This window comes from Amaranthus tricolor, chromosome 2, assembly GCF_026212465.1.
Source record: "Amaranthus tricolor cultivar Red isolate AtriRed21 chromosome 2, ASM2621246v1, whole genome shotgun sequence".
Classification (NCBI taxonomy): Eukaryota; Viridiplantae; Streptophyta; class Magnoliopsida; order Caryophyllales; family Amaranthaceae; genus Amaranthus; species Amaranthus tricolor.
The window spans coordinates 5,841,743-5,865,237 of record NC_080048.1 but is presented as its reverse complement, the minus strand read 5'-3'; the positions used below and the strand labels follow the sequence as shown (position 1 = coordinate 5,865,237).

At 35.3% G+C, this 23,495-nt stretch overlaps 2 protein-coding genes across 3 annotated transcripts in view; one reads left to right on the top strand and one right to left on the bottom strand.

Moving 5' to 3' along the window:
• The first annotated feature begins 2,718 nt into the window (after positions 1–2,718).
• On the top strand, positions 2,719–6,522 carry LOC130802410 (uncharacterized). The gene is made up of 5 exons (XM_057666423.1): positions 2,719–3,141; positions 4,177–4,477; positions 4,912–5,070; positions 5,161–5,456; positions 6,052–6,522. Exons 1-5 carry the CDS (start codon positions 2,941–2,943, stop codon positions 6,271–6,273), a joined length of 1,179 nt encoding a protein of 392 aa, XP_057522406.1. The 5' UTR covers positions 2,719–2,940; the 3' UTR covers positions 6,274–6,522.
• A 666-nt stretch (positions 6,523–7,188) lies between these two features.
• Positions 7,189–23,495, bottom strand: part of LOC130802396 (nuclear pore complex protein NUP98A-like) — a 16,679-nt gene continuing 372 nt past the window's right edge. The window contains exons 2-13 of one of the 2 annotated variants that reach the window (XM_057666412.1): positions 23,012–23,088; positions 22,219–22,488; positions 18,329–18,940; positions 18,017–18,229; positions 15,989–16,596; positions 11,995–12,082; positions 11,863–11,917; positions 10,192–10,330; positions 9,982–10,035; positions 9,762–9,906; positions 9,157–9,216; positions 7,189–8,200 (exon numbers count right to left, since the gene is read on the bottom strand). In XM_057666412.1, the coding sequence (XP_057522395.1) occupies positions 7,536–8,200; positions 9,157–9,216; positions 9,762–9,906; positions 9,982–10,035; positions 10,192–10,330; positions 11,863–11,917; positions 11,995–12,082; positions 15,989–16,596; positions 18,017–18,229; positions 18,329–18,940; positions 22,219–22,488; positions 23,012–23,030 (2,928 nt within the window). In that variant the 5' untranslated portion in view covers positions 23,031–23,088 and the 3' untranslated portion in view covers positions 7,189–7,535. Of the gene's footprint in view, positions 8,201–9,156; positions 9,217–9,761; positions 9,907–9,981; positions 10,099–10,191; positions 10,331–11,862; positions 11,918–11,994; positions 12,083–15,988; positions 16,597–18,016; positions 18,230–18,328; positions 18,941–22,218; positions 22,489–23,011; positions 23,089–23,495 lie in introns of both variants that reach the window. The other variant, XM_057666405.1, reaches the window with a different exon arrangement.

The window sequence follows — 23,495 nt, the reverse complement described above, 5'->3', positions numbered from 1 at the left end:
TGATTTCCCGGAAAACCCCTCCGACGCTCAAGTCGGATCGGGAGACAGAAAATAATGAATATATGATAATGAATGAATACAAGATTAACGGATTGTAGGATGAGTTCAAATCAATTGAAGGAATATTTGGTTCAGTATAGATTGTACGTAGGAGGGTGAATATTTATTGTGGTGTAATGATAGCAATATAAAAGCTTAGTCCGGTGCAAATGATGTACGCGACATGTATTTATCATGGTATAATGGAGGTTAAATGGTGAATAAATGTGGGAATCATGGGGATGATGGGTGAGTGGTAGATTATGGTGAGTAATGGGTAGTTATTTTAAGAAGTTATTAGACCGAGTTGGGTGGTTAGGGTTTGACTAAAAAAATTACGGGTTTATTTATTTGACGCCATAACAAGTATGAAGATTGGTCTCCAATTTGCCATATCTATCATTGACAACTCCCTTCTTCATCAACTTGCTAAGGTGAAGGATAATGAATAATAATGCTCTCCACATGTAACTTTGCCTTCATATGGGATTATTTCCAATTAGTTTCAATGGTATTTGTTATTGCCTAAGCATGTGCAATGGGTTGGATAAGGGTGTTTTATTCTGTCTTACTATTTTTTTTAGGTTTTTTTATTTTTTATTAATGTTTATAAATTTAGATTTATAATTTTTATTATGTTTTTTTACTTTTTGAATATTTTAGACTTTTTTGGTATTCATTAAAACTTTTTAAATATTTTTATTATAAAAGGTTTTATTTGATTTGTGATTGTTTTATAAATTATTTTTAGTTTTTTTTATAATTTTAAAAATATTATTCTGAATGTTATTTAAAAAATTCAATGCGTATTTTTTTATGATTTTTTTAGCTATTTAAAATTTTTATTTAAGTTTCTTAATTAGAAAAGAAATTAGAAGTTACAAAGTGAAAGAGAATGTCACATAAGAAATAAATGATCAAAGTGACTTATTGAGCTGTTTACAAAAGTGACAAAGTTATTTAAAAGAAAAAATAATGCAAATGTCTAATTTTTAAATTGAATTATGTATAAGATTTTGAATAGTAGAACTGATAAAATTATTTGAATTAATATTCCTCAAAAATAATATTAAAGTTGATTTTACAATATGATATGGTATCTAATAAGATTTTCTACAAAAATTCTTAATATTTTCAAATTTCGATAAATATAAAGAAAATAAAAACCTACAAAAGTTTTCTATTACTTATTCATAGTGTGACAGGGATAAGCATGAGTTGGTAAGGTTCAATTAAGTCCAAATTTCAGACTTTATTTTTTTGAATCTATATTTGAATCTGTAAGAAAAGGATATGAAAAATTAGGATCCTGATCTAAATTTATAGGGTCTGGTGCGAAAATTTGAAAAGGTTAAATGAAAATAAAATAAAATAAAATAAAATAGTTTTCAAAAGTAAGCGTGAAAATTCTAAATTTGAGGTTTAGAGCTGTTCGCAGTTACTAACTGCGAACAGCTAAATAGGACAAAATAGTTGTTCGCAGTTACTAACTGCGAACAACTATTTGACTTGTTTTGACCTGTGTCGCAGTTAGTAACTGCGAATAGATAGCTGCACAAATATACAGATAGTTGTTCGCAGGTCAAAAAAAAAAAGTCAAAGTTGTTTCCAGTTACTAAGTGGAAACAACTATTTTTATTCTAACTGCGAACAGCCCCAAACCTCAGATTTGGAATTTTCACGCTTATTTTTGGAATAAGTTTGAAAACTAGTTTATTTTGTTAATTTTTTTTATTTTTTCACTTAACCTTTTCAAATTTCCGTCTGGTGCATGTGATGGATTCAAAGTTTGAATCTGGATCCAACAAGTATTTTCCCTTTTGCATTATAAATATAATCACATAAAAAATAATTTGAGGTACATTTAATTGGAACAATTTTTGAAAATAAAACTCATATTATGATAAAGCAATGTTCAAGTTACACGCCTTTCGACTTTTAAATTACAAAATAAACTAAGTTTATAATAAAGAAAAATGATATATACAACCATAAGCATTGTATGTAAGAAATCAAGTCATGGTGACTTTTGTTCTTTTGTTTTTAATATAAGGTCTACGGATTAAATAATATGTGTCGGATTTAAATCTACAAATCTTGAATTCTTATTTAAAGACGAACCCTAACATAATAGGAAAATTTGAAATAAATAAGCTTGGTATAAAAAATTTCTAAACTAAGCTCCGAATAAGCATTTTTCAAACTAAAGTACAGAAAAACCGTTGTCAAGGCATCGATTTTTGGTCCTATTGGGTTGGAGGTTGGGTTTCCAAGGGAGCTGAAAATCGTTGTCAAGGTTTTCAACTCCCAAAAAGTCAACATTGTCTTTTGACCTTGCATTGACCATCAAAACAACAACTTTAAAATCGTTATTAAGAACAAATGAACAATATTTTTCATTTAAATGAAACAACTATCCCTTAAAATATAGCCTTTAGTCTAATAGTATCTAAAATCGCTTGATAATGATTTCCTAAACGCTTGATTTGAAAAATAATTATTTTCGAAACTTAGTTTAAGAATCTTTTGTAACAATAAGCTTAGATAGCTTAGAACTTTAGATCTATAGAATCTAAAAATAAGATGAACCAAACTCCAAAATCATGGTCAAGTTTAAATTTTGACCCATGGGTCAAGGATCCATGCCCATTCCTATTTATACACCAACAAAAATTTGTTTTTTCTCTGGAGCTTCCTTTAGAATTCCGGAAGCCTTTCTCTCTCACCCTCCCCGAAGAACTCCTCCGTATATAATCTATCTATCCTTCTTTCACGTATTATCCGCTGAATTCGAGCCCCTTTTCCATTCCTGGGTGCTAATCTCCTGATAAAAAGAGAAGTAATTTAGGGTGAAACACACTGAAAACAAAAGTAAATAAAAAAAATTTCAGGGTTTTGGAAATGGGAATTTCAGATAATGGCACAAAGTTTCTTCAGGAACTGGCATTATATGCAGCAAGTGCAGCTCTTAGTTGTTTGGTATTGTTTGCAGGGCTTAAACACTTGGACCCAAATCGTGAATCCTCTAAGAAAGCCCTTGAATTGAAAAAAGAAATCTCTAAACGTTTGGGTAGACCTCTTATTCATACTAATTCTTATGAGGTAATTTCTTTTCTATTGTTTCAAATGTTAAATTTATTATCCTTTTGTTGTTATTAAGAAAAGAAGTTGATGTCTTGCATCATGGGTTGTTTTGGTTTTGATGATGGGAAATTGGGATTTTGGGGGTTAGGGTTTTTGTTGGGGATGATTTTGCTTTATGTTCTTGTATTGTTCTTGATGATAAGTTATAACAATTTGTTCATGATATTTGTTAGATGGTTTACATAGAAAGTTTTCTGAATTTCTATTTTTGCATTGTTGCTGATGTTAAAAATTAGGTTTTTGATAATATGTAGGATGTTTCTTCAATTAGACCACTGTATTTGATTTTAGTTTAGGTGCAATAATGAAGATGTTATGCTGATTTATACATACTCTTGTACTACATGAATTGCTGGATTCTAAAACAGGAATAACTGGACTTCTAGAACAATCAGCTTAGATTTTACGGGGGTAAATTTTGGCATTGTATTCGGTTGCTTTGAATTCGGCTAAATTACTTGAACTTTGCAAGAATTTACTTGAATTTTGGGTACAGGAATTCCTTTGAGCTTTACCCCCATTCATCTTCAGTGGGGTATATTTTAGAGGACCTTACCACTTTTCTTTTCTCAGCCTCTATGTGATGCATACCATCATAATGCTAGAGCCAATCATAATCAGTTTAGTCGCCAATCACGATCCATATCATCCGTTAAGTAATCACTTGTTCTTTTTCAGTAAAGAATCTTAGATGCACCTCTATTTGGAAGTGTAATTTCTCAGCAGACAATAGTACATCATCGAATTGAATTTTGATAGTAAGGCCTTACAATTCCATTTAGAAAACATATTCGTTAAGAATCCTATTCAATATTTCTTAATTTGGTTTTGTAAGTATGCCTTATGATTCGTAATAGGTACAACTTATGATTCACAAGTCATCACGTAGATGTATTATGTGGGTGGCAAATTTGACGTCGATGGAATGCTTGTGACAGAGTAGAAGCTAAAAACGATTACTGATTGTTCTCATTGTGTGTAAACTTCCTTCAGGATGTTATTGCATGTGATGTCATAAATCCCGACCACATAGACTGCAAGTTTGAATCAATTGGCGGTTTAGAGAGCATTAAGCAGGCACTATACGAGTTGGTCATTCTTCCACTGAGGAGGCCTGAGCTGTTTACATACGGGAAACTGCTTGGTCCCCAAAAAGGAGTCTTGCTTTATGGTCCTCCAGGAACTGGGAAGACAATGCTAGCGAAAGCTATTGCAAAAGAGTCTGGTGCTGTTTTTATCAATGTGAGGATAGCAAATTTGATGAGTAAATGGTTTGGTGATGCACAAAAACTTGGTGAGTCTAAACTCTAAAGATTAAGTGTAAGACATGATCTAGTTGCTTGATCTGGACTCATTGTTGTGTTAATGATTTCAATTTTTTTGATGGAGGGTTGTTAAGAGGTGGGGAAACGTAGACTTTGCTGAAAGAGCATGTTTAGTTTCTTTTGAATCGCTTTAATTTTTTCCTCGAGACTATTGTTTTTGAAATTTTTTAAAATAGAGATTTTAAGTTTACTTAGTCATAAAATTTTCTTTTAAAATATGGAAAACTACCCTTCAGATTTTCCTAATCTTTGTCATATGTTGGTATACTTCACCTTGTATTAGAGCCTGGTATATAATAGATTAAAGTAACTTACAGAAGTTTTTATTGGAGGTTAACCGGAATTACTCTAATGCATTATTCGGTACACCATCATAGCTAATACTTTCTTCATTTTTCTGCAGTTGCTGCTGTATTTAGCCTGGCCTACAAATTACAGCCTGCTATTATCTTCATCGATGAGGTAGATAGCTTTTTAGGACAACGCAAAAGCTCTGATCATGAAGCATTAATGAACATGAAAACAGAGTTCATGGCTCTGTGGGATGGCTTTACAACTGATCGTAAGTCAACAGCTATGGTGCTGATTTAATTCTGTTTTCGTCTTGGAGTTATAGTGGATTTTGAATGATAGCTTTGTGTTGTTCATGTAGAGAATGCCAGAGTAATGGTTCTCGCTGCTACAAATCGTCCATCAGAACTTGATGAAGCTATTCTTCGCCGTTTTTCTCAGGCCTTTGAAATTGGAATACCTACTCGCAAGGAGAGGGCAGAGATATTGAAAGTTATTCTGAAGGGCGAGAGAGTGGAAGAGAACATCGACTTTGATTATCTGGCTAGTTTGTGTGAAGGATGTACTGGTTCTGATCTATTTGATCTCTGTAAAAAGGCTGCATATATTCCAATTAGGGAGCTCCTAGATGATGAGAAGAGTGGGAAACCACTTAATGTAAGCAACTTTCTATATCATCCTTTTTTTAATGTTTCTTGGCAACTGTCACATGATTCACTATTCTCCTTGCGAATCACGAATAAAAAAAAACGAATTATGATCGGTCTTGGGCTATTTTAGGGTCATTTTGAGAGAACTGCAAATCCAAAAAATGAATTAACTCGCGAATCATGTTACACTCGTTTCTTCTATGTGGTCTTCGTGGCATCTACTGTCACGCCCCTAAGACTTTGAGGTCTTCGTTCTAAGGTAGCTCCACCACCGACCATAATACTTCTACATGTGGCCTATAATTTTGGGTGGAAAGAGTAAATCAATGGAGGGGACGAAAGCGGATTTCTATTTTTATTACAAATCTATGGTGCCCTGATTTATGTGGTTGCATTAATTATCAGATGCGCAGATTCATGAAAGTATTTATTTCATTTTTGCCCTTCTGCTAATACGATCAGATTAAGCTAAGAATCTCGATTAAGCAAGCTTTAGCATTTACGGTCAAAAGAAGTACTTGCAGTTGTTAGCATTTACTGGATTGAACTTTATGCTGGACGTATTTTGTGATCATTGAGACTGGTATTCTGTGCATTTTCAGGCTCCACGGCCACTGACACAAACCGATTTAGAGAAAGTCCTCATTACGTCAAAAAAGACAAACGTAGCTGCGCATGAATACTCAAGGCTAATGTCACGATCATCTTCCTGGGCCTCACCGAGGGATGGCGAAGAAGTACCGGTTCAAAACATGATCAATGAGCTCTCAAAGCTCGTTTTAGCTCAAATGTTGAACTTGCAGACCGAAAATCAAGACAGTTGAGCTGCAGTTTTGTGGAAAAACTCCGTAGCGAATGAAACTTAAAATCACTACTCAGTAGTAATGTGGATCTGGAGTTTCTCCATTGAATACAAAGTTTTGTTTAAGATCATGGCTTCTATATCACTTTATGGGATATGCACTTGGTTTGCATTAATATGTATCATTTCTGAAGTGAATTCCACAGTATTAGATGCAAATGGTTTGTGATTCTATTTTAGTTAATTTAGTTAATAAAATTATTTTTGTTAATTCTACAATTGTGGAAGTAGCAGATGCATTCCTCCTTCAACAAACATTTACTACAAATTGGTTTTTTGGTTGAAAAAACTACAGCTTTGTTTGGTAAATGATTTTTTTTATCATCTTATTGGGTTGTTTTTTATCCTGTTTTTGTTTGGTCATAAGTCATAACAAAGAAACTTATTTGATAAAGAATTTTAATCAGACCGACAAAGATAGTTTTTATACCAAATGAAAAAGTTGCTATGATTAGCTTTTATTTGAGTTAATTTTTTATTGACTTTTAACTTATAGATTAATTTTTTTCTAAATAATATTCAACAATCAAACCCTAAACTAATTAATAAAAATTTACTAACATTTGACCTATACATCAACATCAGTAACATTAACCGAATCTTGATGAATTTCGAATTTACTTTTTTTTAATAAAATGGGCAAAATTGACTAAGACCAAATGCTTTTTAGTTAAATAGTTCACAACGTACTAGTTATCTAGAACATAGGATCATCCTATGGAAAAGAAAACTTAAATTACCATGTTGAAAAGTCTAAAACTCAACATCATTGTGGAAATTTTCTCAAAATTCAAATGTTTTGAATTATCTTTATTTTTTAAATAAATTATCTGCAATTTACAATAATATTATTTAGTAAAATGATCAACCGTCAGAATTTTCAAAAAACTTGAATCAGACGCTTTAATTAAATGATTATAATATTTGGCTCCAAAAAACCAATGTATAAATTCCCTTAGGTTTGGTCCACAACAAGTCCACAGCTGACCAAGAGGGCTGAGTTTCAGGATGATTTGTCTCGCATAACCACCACCAAAAATGAAATTACAACATTTTCTCACCATCAGATAGAAGACAACCAAAAAAATGTTGCATTATACAAAACCCATAAAGACCAAGAGAAGATCACAACATAGATCCTGCCAGAAAAAAGCATTACGATGAGCTAGCAGAAGAAATCTTGCAGCAACCAGACACACGGACCAAGCTATCTAAGCAGTATCATCAATCCATATCCCACGTATTATCGTCGCAAAGCACATATTTGCTGAAGTGATTGACTCTGAATTTCCACTCTGCTTTTACTGGATCATAAGATATGAATTCCGCGTCTTGTTCTTCCGCTTTCTGCTTCAGCATCTCCTTGTATTTTTCAAGTCTTGGTCCTTCTAAGATTTGAGTTCCCGTCTTTTTGTTGTAACATTTGATGTTAAGCAGAGTTACTTCGGCAGGCTTGTTGAGACCTTGACCAACTGGAGGTTTTTTACTCTCATCCATATAAACAATCACTTCGCGATCATTGAACTGGATTAGAGACTCGAGATCAAGCCGTCTTACATCAGTCTCCCCTAGGAACCTAATGCTTCCAAAACCATGTCGACCCACTACAAAATCTTTTACACGTCTGCAGTAACCTGGTTCAGCCCTTTCTTTGGCAGCTAGCTCTTGTATCCGAGGCTCTGTGTAATAATCAGAGTGTCGGAGCTTAGGCATCATTGCCTCAATGTCAGCCCCATGCTCGTATACAATTGCTGCCTCACCAGCTCTGTGGCCTGAAAGTGTAATGTATGAATCTCCTTTATGATTCAAAGTACCGTCAGTACCAGGTTTCTGGTTGGTTTTCACAGGATTTCTTTGTTCTTTTATCAATCCATTACCATTGGCAATGCCTGTAATACAGCCAGGATTACAAAAAAAAAGTGTTAAATAAATAACAGCCCACCCTAGCGGCGAAAAAAGAAATTGACATTTTAGAAAAACTTAAATGATTCCAATATTGCAAGACAATCTCAGAGATAAGGCTCTGAACTAGAGATACCCTGGTATGTTGGGAGTGCTAATTGTATTCTTAGGTATACTAACGTCTAACAACATCTTAATTAAGGTTATTTCACGTTTAAGAACATCTGGCTTCCACACTGAATAGCGTCTGAAAACATACTGTCAATGGCAAAATGACTAAACACCAACGCATTGAAAACCATATTTATATTTGCTTAGGGACTCGTGTTCTCTTCACTTTAAAACAATGATATTAAGTGAAAATATGTCCTTCGGTAAATACAAGTTCAGTGTATTGAAACAAGTTCATTTCATTAAAATCACAAACTGCTAAGAAAAAAGGGAAATAAGTTCAATTTTGATAAAAATAATTCATTTTGCAAAAAGTTCAGTTCAACAAAAAAGAAACAGTTTAGTAACAATAAATTCAGCTAAAAAAAAGAGGAAAAGAATAGAGCTCAACAAGGTGGCATCGTAACATAACCTAGTCCGCATCGTAGAAGTGTTAAAAATACTGCATTTGAGACCAATTCAAGGCATGTCTCATGGTTTTGGTCGATATTTGGTGGTAAAACAAACACATCACCATGATCCAAACTGCGTTTTTGCACCATGCTCCGAGACTCCAAGTATGTGAGTACAAACATTCATGATTCATTACACAAATAGCAACATCACTAAGCAAAACAATACAACAGGGAGCAACCATAGCTTTAACCCCAAATGCAAAAAACACAAGATGTTTTGTTACCAAGGAAAATAATTTATAAACAGCATTATCCCTACTTTAAATTTTCAATTTTTGTATCATAAATCATAATTAACAAAGGAAGAAGAAACTTACTGCCATTTACATCTGCAATAGATCCAGTCTGAGGATGTCCACTTTCTTCAGATGTTTTACCTTTCCAAGAAGAAAAAGAGGGGTGAAAAAGTCAAACATAGCAACAAAATTCCAGAGAATTTTTTAAAACTACAGTTACAATGGGAACTATACTTTAAGGGATGAACAGACTCGGACTCTTAAGCATGAGCAACGTTGCAGCCTAAACAAGTATTAAAATTGGTTTTAAAGCAATAATACGAGTCCATTTTAGTTAAGCTAATATTCCATCATCCCATTACACATCTACAATTGATGCTCTAAATCAATATAAAGTTCCACTTCCCAAAATTTTCATGAAACGCATCAGCTAACAAAATTGCAAAATCTTCTCACCTACTTACAAGTGACACATCCACGTGATCACACTCTCAATATCTATCAAAATATATCTCATCGTAATGTTTGCATTTGCAATTCACTTATTTTGGTGATAATAGATGTGCTCATTTGAAAAAGTACTGATAAATGAAAGACAGTGGACTTTGGAAACAGCATCTTATGAGGAATCAAATCAAAGTACTAATATTATATATAAGATACAGAATATTAAGGAAATATAATACCATTCTCTTGTCCCAAGACGCATGTTTCCTTCGAAGATTTTGGCACAGGCCGAATAATCAAGGCTCTAGGATTTTCCCTGGGAACAAATAGAGCATCTGCCTTCGGCGTGCTAGGTGCTTCATCATCATCACTGAAGAATGGAACCTGCATGCAGCAAAAATTAAATATGAAGAATACTGCACAATTGCCAGATAAACAGTGAATGGAGATTAGACTCACCCTAGAACCATCATTTTTGGGATGATATTTCCTTGTGGGTAGCCTGATCCGCCTCTGAGATAAATGGCGTGATGTTAAAAAGGAAAAAATTCTTACAGGGTTAGGCTTATCAACGATCTGGCAAAGAAGACGTCATCAAATTCACAACTGTCACATAATAGTTTGCATTATTAGATAAACTAATGAAATGATAGAAAAGAAAATGTTTACAGGCATGCTAGAAATTCCATATTGAATGGATGGTGAGGTTCCAGCATTGCCAATAGACATATGAGGCATTGCTGGAAGGGTCCCGAAAGGATTTGTGACTGCAACGGGCTGTGCAACTGCAGAGATCTGATTGGAAGAACTGCAACATGTAAAGGAAACACGTATAATCAGGTAATCAACAGCATATCGAACTGTTGAAAACTAAGGAGGAAACATTTAAGGAAAAATAATTTCCCTTTGCAAACATTTAACACCAAACCAAAATTGGAAGGAAACCAATTTCCCTCCATTCTTCCATCTATTAAGTTCGATCCAAACCAAAAAAATAATTTTAATTTGAATTTTTTTTTGGAAAATAATTTTCATGAAAAACTGATTTTAAGGAAAAATATTTTCCTCCAAACCAAATACCCCCTAATTTGGAAAATAGCAGCACCTCGTAGTTGGTACTTGGTAGCTAGTAAATAACAGAAAAAGAACTGTCATTATGACTGAATACACAATTTACTAAAAGTACTCCCAAGTGGTAGTGCTAAGAAATATATGCATGGATTAGCAAAAAGATGAATTCTTTCTAAAGAAATAGGACATGTCAATTGTCAATCAATCAAATCCATCCTTTCTTTTACTGGGAGTACTAAATAATTAGATGGACCATATGGTGTCAAACAGATATCCTTCCTACCACACTCTAGCACCCAAAAAAAGGACAATGAAAAAACAAAAGCACATAGAGGCTGTAACCTAAAACTATTTCCTGATGGCTGAGGCTTATAACTGCTCCCATTTATTACTTTTTGGCTTTCATTTCCAACTCCATCAGCATATGATTACATACTTAGCAGAACAGCTTTAAAAAGGATGCCAAAGGCCCAAAAGATTCCACGCTATATCATCTACTGCATAAGTATCCATGAATATCATATCAACCTCTGGATTCCTCCAGTTGTTTCAAAATGGCAAGCTAAAAGAGTACAGGCTTGCAGATATAGCTTAGCTTCTCCCACCTACAATCCCCTATCTCTTCTCAACTCAAGACAAAAAGTAACTGTAAAAGGCAACACAACTTCCACATTTTCCACAACAGGAAAATTCCATAAAAAATAGTGATATAATCAACAGAGAAGCCACCATCTTACAGCAACATAACTAATCAGTGCTCAGTGTTTGTTTTACAGTATATGCTGGATGACGCACTAAACACCACTGCTGTTTCAATCAATTTTCAGCTGCTGTCCCTAACAAGTCCAAAAATAATTTTTGTGCCAAATGAAAGAGCTTTTGATGCATGATACTGTAAACATTCTCTCATCATTTGCAATGACCTACTTTCCCTCTTCTCCTCAATGGAGACAGAAATAAAAATTTATGGAAAAGAACTTATCCTTTTTGAAATCAGCTAAAACACCACCCCCACCCCCGCCTCAAAACAAAGATGGTGTCCATTAATTCTCTATTCACCAGAAAAAGACATGACTTTCTCTGAACCACCCACATGCTAGCAACAATATATTATATGGAGAGGTCTTTTTGTATCAAATGTTTACCAGGACAAAGTCATACAAATTACAAATAGTATTTTCACAGTTAAATATGTAAATAACTCCAACGCTAGCATCAAATAAGAAAATAAGGTGTGATAATGTTGAGACGAAGTAAAGCAGAACATACGACTGTCCAAGACCTTGCCCAAAGAGGTTTGATGCACCAAGGCCGCTGTTCACACCTAACACATGAAAGATAAAATCAGCAGAAGATAATTAAACCAAATTAACATAACTATAAAAAGACTTAACTAAGTACCTGACGATGCCTGTCCAAAGGTATTTAAGTTGAAACCACTAGCTGTCTGTGTGGGAAAACTGGGTTGAAAAGCAGATGAAAGAGAAGGCTGCGTGTTGGACAAAACGTATAAACGATAAGAACGATGATCAAATAGCAAAAAGTTTTGTAATAAACAATTTTGTTTTTCTTGATAGAAACTCCGTTCACACTTGATTTGGCAGACCGTTTGGCAAATGGTGTTAGCTTGGTTTGAAAATTATTTGCTAGAAAAAGAAAGCAAAAAGCCAAAAGCCAATGAAAAACCTACTAAGGTCCTAGAGTAGCTACTTGGTTTTGGCTTGAAAGCCACTTGACACCTAGCTTAAAAGTCATTCACCAAATGCTTTTGGCTGTTTGACTAATAAAAAGCAAAAGCCAAAAGCTTACCAAAAAGCCAAGAAAAAACCAATTGCCAGATACTCCCATAAAGAAGAAACATAAAAGAAAGTGCAAGGATGAAAAGAAAAAGAGTAAGAACAAAGAGAGAGAAAAGTTGGAGAAATCCAGAAGGGGTGAGGACTGAGGATGGAGGAAAGACAAGAAAAAGTATGGGGGTAAAAGGGGGAAGAAAAAGAACTTAAGTGAAAAGAGCTTTCCTGAGTAATTGTCTGCTTCATAGAATATGTCGACATATTGCAGATTTATTAACAAAACTTCTAGGATTACTGACAACTGACAAGCTACTGCAAATGCAATGACAGTAACAGAAACCTAAGAGCATTCATAAACTTTCCAGTTCAAAAGGCAAAATAACCAAGAGCAGGTTTCCAAGGTTGCAGACTGGCTATGCTGAACAGAGTACGAAATAGCTTAAAATGATATAAATTCAATGACTTGACAGTTTTCTTAGATTGATAGTGCAGTGTTAACAAAACCATTTCACAAATATATCCACTATGGCTGTAAATTTATAATACACCACAACAATCTTACTCATAAATCATTGCATGTACAGATGCACTTGAGCAGTACGAAAAGTCTTTGGGACAAGCACTTTAGGATGAAAAAACCTTTCTATCCAATAGATCATAGTCTATACATGCTGCAGAAGATTCCTTGAAACATTTCAAACTAGGTCCAAATTTCTGACATAGAAACCAATATAATTACCAGGATTACAATGATACTCAAACTTGCAAAATTAGCATATAAAACAATTAATCTTCTAGACTTGTCTACAACTTGACAAAAACAGATCCCTAATCCAATCCAACTGTAGTTGGCTGTGGGCAGCATGAAGCAGGAAACCACGTCCTTTCGTCTTCAAATTTCCTGTTCTTCCATATTCTATCTAGTGCTGCTGCTCCTGGAATCCAGTTTCTTCGTATATTGTTTTAACAACCTCCACCCAAGTCAACTTTAACCCCTCGGCTCAACTTCTTACAACATGACCAATATCAAAGCAATTGAGGAAATCAAGGTCTCCTAAACACCTTCCCTACAGCATAATCAAGTTTTACGGTTTACAAGCAGTATTGAAAATGGTGTGCTTGAAATAGGCTAGACTAAACTTCAAGCAAATGGAGTGGAGAATGTTCAATCAGGGGCAAACTATAGGTGCATTTAAACATGTCTGCAACCTGTTTTGACTTTTGACAATCAAACCTCAAATCCAAAGAGTCTTATCTCAACAGTCATCCCTGACCTTTGTACTTGGGCTCTAGGACCCATACCTAAGAAATACAACTGCACCTTGAGGCTTGAGCCCTTTTGAACACAGGGCTAAAAACCTGCAATTGTAGAAAACTTTAAGCCAAAGAGTCGCATATCTTGGACTCGTTAGCATTGCATGAACCAACAATAAATCAGCACTAAGACACAGTGAAATCCAACTAGAAGCTACATTTTCAGCACATCATAAGCTGACTTTTACTTTTATTATCATTTCACATCCTAAAAACCAAATCTGCAGCCTGTTGTAGTCAATCAGAAAATCTCCAAAAACCTCGTCAAGTGATTGAAAAAACACTGAACTATGATTTCTCAACATGAATTTCACATCAGATCATTCAATGTGGCAGTCATAAGTCGAAACATAGTGTGATTCTTCATCTTTCAGATAATCATTACTCCCTCTGTCACAAACATTTTTCCTTATTTGCAAATGGCACGGAGATTAAGGAGTTGGGTACATTGGGTGATAATGGTGGAGAATATTGGGCGAAAATGGTGGGGACATTTAGAAATAAGAGAGAGAATCTAGGGTAAAAGTGGTGGGATCATGTCCCAGAATAGAAAATGGGCAACATAAGTGGGCAAACTAAAATAGAAACGGGGGCAAATAGAGAGGGACGGAAGGAGCATATCATATAAAACCATTGGCATATAAAATTTTGCAATTCAATGAAAATATTGGTAAGTAAGAAAAACATTTTTTTTCTTAATTTCAATATCCCTTGTGTCCATTTTGTTCAGCAGTTCAGCCAGCACATAATCCAGCTGAAAAGTAAACCCATATTTTCAACTAGACTAATCTATAAGTAGTTCCCTTTGTCAGCAATGCAGAAGGGTGTAAATTTAGCATTGAACTTTGAATAGAAAAGACCCTTGCCTGAGAATCATGAATTAGCCAATGGTTGAGAGTTTTCCTTTTCACCCTTATGACAAGTTTGATTCTCTTTTTTTTATAAGGAAAATTTGAGCGGTTTGGTTCTCACCGGAAGGATTAATTCCCTAGGAAGTGCGGATTCTCTAGCCAACCACCGAATCCAAAAGGGAAAAAAAAAAAGACCCTTGCCTAAAAATATTTATAAAAAATACTAACGAGATTTTGTGTAGGCGTTTGGAGGTGGGAGCCTGTGGAACCCATGTTTAAGTATGACTCTAAGAGTCTCTTAATTAAGAACTGTAAGCTTGAGATTGCTTAAAAAGGACCAAAATATAAACAGATATCTGACGGTTCATCCACATAACTACTTCGACTTTTCAATCTCATCTATGTACTTGGGTCCTGGATCTATGTAGTCTATGTACTCTTCAGATTGTAAATCTCAGGCTCTTCTTTGCAAAATCTAAAGCATAATTATTTCCCAGTCCATCCACAGCTGCCGCTCCTAATTTTCTCAACTATGGTCAATTGCCTAGACATCCCCACCTTGTGGTTAATCCTTCCATTTTCCGTTCTACGTGTTGTAAGCGAATTGATCAGTTAGTAAAGATCTACATTTTAAAAGAGAATTCTACAAAGGTTCCCTATCTAGCACACAAGGGAACCTCAGTCTTTGAGGCCCTAGTCCCACAGTGTCAATCTCAACTGAATGATAACATTTTTTTTGCAAGAATTCTGAATTTACAATCTTAAGTAAAATTTATAAACTTCCTCAACAACTTGTAAATCCAAGTCAATATACCAAAAAGACCTCCTCAGCTTTAGAAGTCCACGTCTAGAGATCATTTAAGAATCTTTGTGTTAGATGCTTGGTGAGAATTGAGAGGCAATAGGGGAAAAAAGAATTACCTACACCAAAGGATAACATTGTAGAACATAAAGAGATAGCTGAATCGGAACCACAGAGTGAATATGTGGACTAAATAATTCTTTGATTCTTATTTTAAGAAGATTGAAGTTTTTTAATCCAGATTTCCAATATCTAAACTCTCAATTAGACAATAGCTTGCTTCCTGATTCCTTGTTGATGATCTTTCCTACCTTAAGATACTCTAGAAAGAACAAAAGACCAAAGGCTTATAACATGCTGGTAATCTTTACGTTCCTAAATTACTTTCTTTATCAATTTACATTCACATAATCTGCATCAACAACACAACACAACACAATCTACATGTGTATTAAAAAACGTCATAACTTCCATTAGGACAGAAACATTCATGAATAATGAACTAAATAACACTATCACAGCCATTTCAGGTCTCATTAAGTAAAAATCTGAAAAGACAGCATAGCAGTCAAACTAAAAAGGGTTAAAAAAAAAAATAATCAAAAAAAAAACTCAACTATTTTGGAAGAACTTACATTGTTTTGAGGAAAGCCAAATTGGCTGCCTGTGGAGTTGGAAAATAAATTTGATCCAAATCCAGATGCATTATTAAACGGATTTTGACCAAACCCAGGACTCTGTCCAAGGGCAGAACTAGTTTGCCCAAAAGTATTTCCGGTTCCAAGTGATGGGGACGACTGAAACAAAGATGATGGCTGCGTATTACCAAAGCTTAAAGAAGAACCAAAAGTTGTGGTACCCCCCTGAGCAGGTGTAGAACCAAATATAGACGAAGATCCAATAGCTGAAGAGCTACCAGTACTAAAAAGAGAAGGGGCAGTGCCTGATCCAAATGCTGGAGTAGACCCTCCAAAAATGGTTGACGTTGGCGTTGGAGTTGACCCAAAAGCGGAGGGTGTTGTTATAGAACCGAAAGGAGAAGAGCCAAATGTTGAAGTAGTTGTAGCACCAAATACCGAAGGTTTTGCACCAAATGGATTCGATTGTGCAGGTGCTGGTGTTCCAAAGGGGTTAGATGTTGGCTGTCCAAACGTTGATGTAGCAAAAGGGCTGGACTGAGCAGTAGAAGGAGATGCACCAAAGTTCAACCCCGGAGTAGATTGCCCAGCAGGAGAAGGGCCACCTGGAATAGACAGCATTAGATTGGCCAATTACATAAAGTTTTGGGTATGAAAAGAGTACTATAAAACATCAAATGCAAGCACATTATTATGAAATCACGCAATTCAAATGGTTAGCCACGCATCAACAAAGCACAACTAACAATACTATACAAAGTACCTTTTTTATTAAATAGGCAGAAAAGTTTCTAGAACTTGCTCAAAATTATTTCAGCAAGAATGTCAATAAGAGAGGACACTGAAGCAGAACATATTGTATACCCAATTAAGCCAACACCAAGGTTCCTATTTAAGAGAGAGTTGCGAGAGTCGGGTACGCGTAGTTGTTCCCCTACAATGACACAAAGGATTTACCTAAAAAGTGGTGACTAAAAGGATTTAATAACACCAAACACAAAATGGAAAATTGAGCAAAATGAGATTTCACACTCCAATATGCCATTCTCTACTAATGGCACAACCCTCAAAAGTTTCCCACTTAAAAAAAGGTTATTTTCATCATCAGCAACAAATTAAGTTCATATATTTTTCCTCCTTATTGCCAACCTTTTTTCACAATCCAGCTGACTACACCCATTTTAAGAAAATTAATAAGATTCCTTCCTTAATGCTCCCCCCCCCCCCCCCCCCCCCCCCTCTGCAAATAAGTGGCATCCAGCTCGAGAATTTTCTAAGATATTTTGAAAAGTATGTTGTATTCCAATATTTGAGACAAATTAAAACAATTACACGGGACTTCCTTCAATCATAACTTTTTAGACTAAAACACAAGGTGGAAATGAGACTCCAGATTGTCAATGTGATACCAAATGTATGACCCAACTTGCTCAATCAAAAGAAATGATTGATTAAGAATTAGAATACAGGTTAAAAGAAGAGGGAAAATGTTTGAAATAGGAGAAAAAGGAGAATATCACAGCAAGGAAAGGAAGAATCCTTAGGTATGACGAACACAAAAACAATTGCTCCAAATACCATGACTTTACAATTCAAACTTGCACTTTTATAATGCTATTAGTATCATATGATAACTTAATGGCAAACAATCTCCTACAACCCAATAGAAGTAGAGTACGAAAAGCAACCTCAATTACAATCATTTCAGTCTGCACAAGCACTAGAATTGACAATCAATGACATGATGACCTCAAGGTAAAAGCCTCAACTAAAATCCACTTATCCAAGTAATACACACTTCGTTTCGGGTTTTGAGTGTGCTTACAGCCTTATACTAGCATTTCATTTCTGTTTGATACGACACAAATGTCATTTGGTAGTCATATCGAATCATATTTACGGTCGGGTCAGTTGGTTCCAAATTAAACAGCTTTAGATATACAGTGAAAACGAAGTACTATTTAGCAATATTCACATCTATTCATCGAACCACAAAAGACAGGGTAGAATGAATAGTAGACAAACCTTTATCGTTACGTTGGTAATCCTCCCACCTCAGCTCTTCATGGCTTTTGTCTTTGTAAGCTGGCATGGCAGATATTGACTCTAACTTTCCAGGTCCACCAGTGCTACTACTACCTCCATCGACTTCTGGAGACGGTTGGTATGGAGTAACTCTACTTCCTCCCAAATTCGACTGCCCAACAGCACCACCGAAGGTGCTTGAAGTAGATGCTCCTGCATATAAAGGCAAATTCAGTAAGTTATTGAAACCACAAAATTATCCCAGCCATTATGATTAAACCTCACACATCAGTCCAAACTATTGAATTTTACCAAAAGGAGAGCTTGAGGCACCAAATGGGGACGGCGTAGATCCAAAACCAGTGCTACCGAACGTAGATGTAGTTTGACCAAAGGCTGGCGTGGAGCCAAAACTAAAAGATGGGGTGCTGGAATTTGCTGTCCCAAATGCTGGAGTGCTAGCACTAGCACCAAAAGCTGGTGTAGAAGAAACACCAAATGCCGGAGTGCTTGTAGCACCAAATGCTGATGTGGTAGTAGCACCAAAGGCAGCACCATTTCCAGCGCCAAAGACAGAGGTGTTTGCTGAACCAAATGCACCTCCAGACCCGAATGCAGGTGTCGTTGAGGCACCAAAAGCAGATCCTGTATTTCCAAAAACCGGACTTGGTGTTGAACCGAAAGCTGAATTGGTAACTCCAAAAGTTGGGGTGCTTGCACCACCAAATGATGGTGTAGTCGATGATCCAAAAGCAGGGGTAGTAGCACCACCAAATGAAGGTTGGCTTGGTGCACCAAATGGTGACGTACCACCGAATAAATTGCTACCCAATGAAGGTTGTGATTGTTGAAATGAGCTTCCAAATGGACTTGCTTGAGTACCAGAGCCAAAATTTCCAAAAGCAGGCTTCTGGCCAAAAGAACCTGGACAGGATTCAGCTTTCATCAGGAAAGTTGCAGGTTTATAATCATGCATAAGGAACTCACTTTAAAACTATAAAACAAGTGCTTGTCAAATTCTAGCCAAAAGGAAAAAACGAACATTACCGGTAAATCATTTAGCAATCAACAGGGGTAAAGCTCAAAATAGTACGGATTTCAGACCCTTAAAATTATGTGTATTCAGATTTCAGAGCACCCTAAACTTTGCTTCTATCATGAGCTTATGTTATCGAACTAGTTTATACATACAACATAAGTTTGACTGCCTTAGACTCTGAGTGTACAATCCTCAAAACGGTTGACCAAACAGGACTTGATTTCCAACATTAGAATATAATACCGCACAAATATATAGGCATATCTGATGTTATGATCCCATTTAGCAATATAATATAACCCCTTCAAAAATATCTCTAATTCTCTACTATGAAAGATATTTCCAAGCAAACATCCAGCAAATCAAGACAAAGTTATAACATTCACAAAGGTATTACATAAAAGGGGTTGTTCGGACAGGACTAGTGAAGGGCAAGTGATTAAAATAAAAATAACACGTACTACACAACGAAAAGAAAATATGAGCAAAACAACACACAAGAAAAATGAAAAGAAAAGAAGATGCAGCAGTAAAAGTCTCCTGTAATTGCTCAATATAGCCAAAACGGGACAAACACGACAGTAACAGTCAGCTCAGTACCCCTGGTTCTCGCAATTTGCCACTTCCCTTGCTGAGAAAGAAAATCAAACAATCCAACAATCTGATCCTTTTGCACAGCCATGCCCTGTGTTAACTGAGAGCACACAGTATGTCCCTTGGTTGAAGACTCAATATTTAAGATCCATAGCTCCTCCAAGGTCCGACTAAGACCATAACTCTTAACAATGACCAAATTTTGCCAAATACACTACCCAGATTTCGAAACTCCTATATTGACTCCATCTCTCCACCAAATCACATCCAAATAGCCAGGGGTGAATCTAATTCTATTTAATTGACAGCATAACATCTTGGAAGAGTTGGTAATACACTTTGCCTTCCACCCTCAAGACTCAAGATCAAATCTCGGTATATGAATTGTTGCGCGTTTTTACTTTTTTTTTTCTTTTAAAAAATTGGATTTTAAGGTTAATAGTACCAAATACCTCAATTATATTTCTATCAGACTTTCACTTACTGTATTTTCCTTGCCTCACCTCCCTCAATCCTCTTCTCCAATCTCATTTCACTTTCGAGTCACGCCGCCTGAAAACCAATCATTGCTTCAGTCCGACTCACTCACCGAACGTCATTGCTCCTACTCCACTCTCTCTCAACGCCACTAGGCCCATACCCCACGTCCCACTCTCGTTGGAGTCTAGACACCACCAGGCCCACCGACACACAACATAAACCACAAGTTAATATTCATCTTCTCATACTTCTCAAATAACAGATTTCGAGTTTACACTTTCTATGATGTTTTCTAGTCCTTTAGTAATTTAATTAATGTAATTTTAGTTATTTATGTATTGTATATTGTATTGTTGTTATATCATGTATGAATTGAATTGTTTGGTTTAATCGTTTGTATAATCTGTCATTGTTTGCTAACTAGTACATTGGGGTTAACGCAAAAGGTTTGGGTTTATAGGAGGCGACTAGAAGCAACAAATTGAGTGTTTTAAAATTTAGATTAAATTATAAGCGCATAAATCGTGAGTAATTAACATTAGCCAATAATGAATTTGTATAATTATATGATTTTAATTTGAATTTTTACATTCTCTTTGTTGCTTCCCATCTCTCTTTCACTTATATGAGATAAATACATGTAAAATAGGTTAGTGCAAACAGTGAATCATAATTCACTAGTTATTTGCCTATTGAATTCGCAATTCGCTCAAAATGGTTCAAAAATAGTCTAAAACTAACTATAATTTGCTTTTTTGGTTCGCAATTCACAGGGCAATGAGCGAATCATGTGACACTGTTCTCAAAAAATGTTTATTGATTGCAAATTTATTGTTTTACAAATTTGAAATGAATAGGCATTTTAAAATGTGGCCTTTATATCACTCTTCACATCTAATTCAATGTTCGAAAATTTTTTAACATCACTTTTTTTAATCCTCCACTGCAAATAGCCCAAGAAAAACATCTAATAAACCTTTTCCCAACTTCCTTCGAAAATCAAAGCAAACTATGGAGCTTACTTTCTACTTTATCTCACCATGACTAACTGCCAAAGGAGATAATAAACTTTGATTTTATCATGTTAAAATATAAATAATGAGGCTGTTATGTTCAGAACTAATAATATCAGACACCATAAGAATCGAATAATAGTGCACACCTAATACTGATCCTGCTCAAACATATTCCAAATCAAATCATGTCAGTGTAAAAGAAACTCATACGACAAAAGGGCTTTGCAATAGACAATGGCTAGAAGGACAAATTGTAAGAAGTAATACTACATAAGTGTTCAACTAGGAACTTTCAACATGTTAAAATACACACTTTTATTGAAGTGTTTGTGACAATAATACTTCAATATATGACTTCTAGGTCTCAGTGGAGAAACATCATGGCAGCAAAGAAGAAGTGAAAGCAAAGATAGGTAGAGAGAGTGGATATAAAAAGTGCACATAAGCTCATTTAAGATTGTTTAACTTGGTCGGATAAAAAAATGTTAAACCAGAAGAAAAAAGTATGGAATTGGAACCAAGTTTTTAATTGAGAAAAACTGAATCACTAGAATAAGGGGAAAGGGAAAACAAGAGTTCTCCTTTCATAAGGTAACGGAGGCACCAAATTTTCAACATTCTTTTATCTTGTATCATCTCTTATCCTTCCATCACTTTCCCAAACTCCCAATTAAAAAAACCAAAAAAAAAAAAAAACAGAGGTATAAGGACAACCGGCAAGATATGCAGTGGTCAAAGTGGAGCAAAGAGAGGAGACTAATTGCCAAGACACTGATCAGAGAGCTATATGGCTCAAACCTTCAGGTGCAACATTTCTACCAGATGTTAACTAAAGAGTTGCACACTATAAAGCAAGGACAGCCAGTGCATGAGTGCATCAAGAATCAATACCTGTAACAAAAAAGGAGATGGGAAATAACAATTTTCACTACAATTATCTACCCTCAATACCAAGCAATGAAGTTGATGATGTTCAAGTTGTACAATCAAACAAGTCTACTTTTAACATTCGAGGGAAGAGCCAGCAATACACCAGAACATTAAACGAGAAATATTATGCTGCTAAAACGTACCCCCAAAAGATGACGATGTGCTGCCAAAAGCAGGATTCGAACTCCCAAACCCTGGTGATGAAGTAGCGCCAAACACTGGTGTTGAAGACAACGGTGATGATGATTGACCAAACACACCAGTTGAGGTGCTGCCAAACATTGAACCTCCGGTGGGCGAACCAAAAGCATTCACAGCTCCAAAAGGCTTTGGAGCAAAAGGATTACTATTAGGATTGCTTTGCCCAAAAGGAAATTGGGTTCCAAATGATGCACTAGGTGATTGCCCAAAAGCTGACAGAGCATAAAACAAAAAATCAGTTAAACAAACATCAACAAAACCCAGAGAACACATAATGCATTGATCTAGTTAAAGGATTGTAAGCCAGAATGTCAAATGATCGAAGAAACTGAAAAAATCTACCGAACAAAGAGCAAAAACACATTAGCAATAAGACCAAACTTGAGTCTCATTTGATCTAACCTAATTCTCTATGTTATTTGCTATCCTATTCTCTATTTTAATTCACAATTTACCCAAAATGGTCCAAAGTCAAACCAAGGCTGACTATAATTCACTTTTCTTCATTCAGAACTCTATTAGCGAATTAGTTAACACTAATCCATCATTTGCAGCACTTTAGGAGGTCAAGAGGTGGTGAGGTACAAAACAACTTTAGGGTAATCTATAAGAAATATTCCACACAGCAACAGTACAAGATATTGTTCTATGTAAGAAAAGGCTCAGTTCATGTTTAGTCGATAAAATACTAAAAATTCATTTCAAACAAAAGCAAAGTAATATATGAATACTTACGGTTACTTGAACCAAACATGGTCTATGATCAAAGTATCCTTATGATATACTAATAGCCTGTAGCAAAAGGAGATTACCTTCAAAAAAAAAGGAGATTGAGTCAACATCAAATTAAATCCAAAAATAAAACTGCCAAGAACAAATTTAATGTTAGCATAAAGCTTAGCTTCTACCTCTAGATTAAGAGAAACAAGGAACAAATTTTAATAAGGAACCTATCAACGAGCAATGTACACCGAGTTTACCTAATGCCCTAAAGCTTACGCTATCATTGTCATTGTATAATTAGTGATGAACATATACAGCAAATCAACATTCATTACCTAATGAAATATTACGGGAAAAATGCAACTGAAAATCACTGTCCCAAAAAAATAATTCATAAAATGATATCAAATTTCTCACTAAAGATACTGATTACATACACCACACATAGGAAGCCTTAATTATCGACAAAAGGTTCTTGCTGGCATTGAAAAAACAG

Excerpts from the sequence above, each read along its gene's own strand:
- LOC130802410 (XM_057666423.1), top strand. The coding sequence starts at position 2,941 with ATGGGAATTTCAGATAATGGCACAAAGTTTCTTCAGGAACTGGCATTA. Across the intron at positions 3,142-4,176 it reads TTCATACTAATTCTTATGAG|GATGTTATTGCATGTGATGT; the intron begins GTAATTTCTTTT and ends AACTTCCTTCAG. Across the intron at positions 4,478-4,911 it reads TGGTGATGCACAAAAACTTG|TTGCTGCTGTATTTAGCCTG; the intron begins GTGAGTCTAAAC and ends ATTTTTCTGCAG.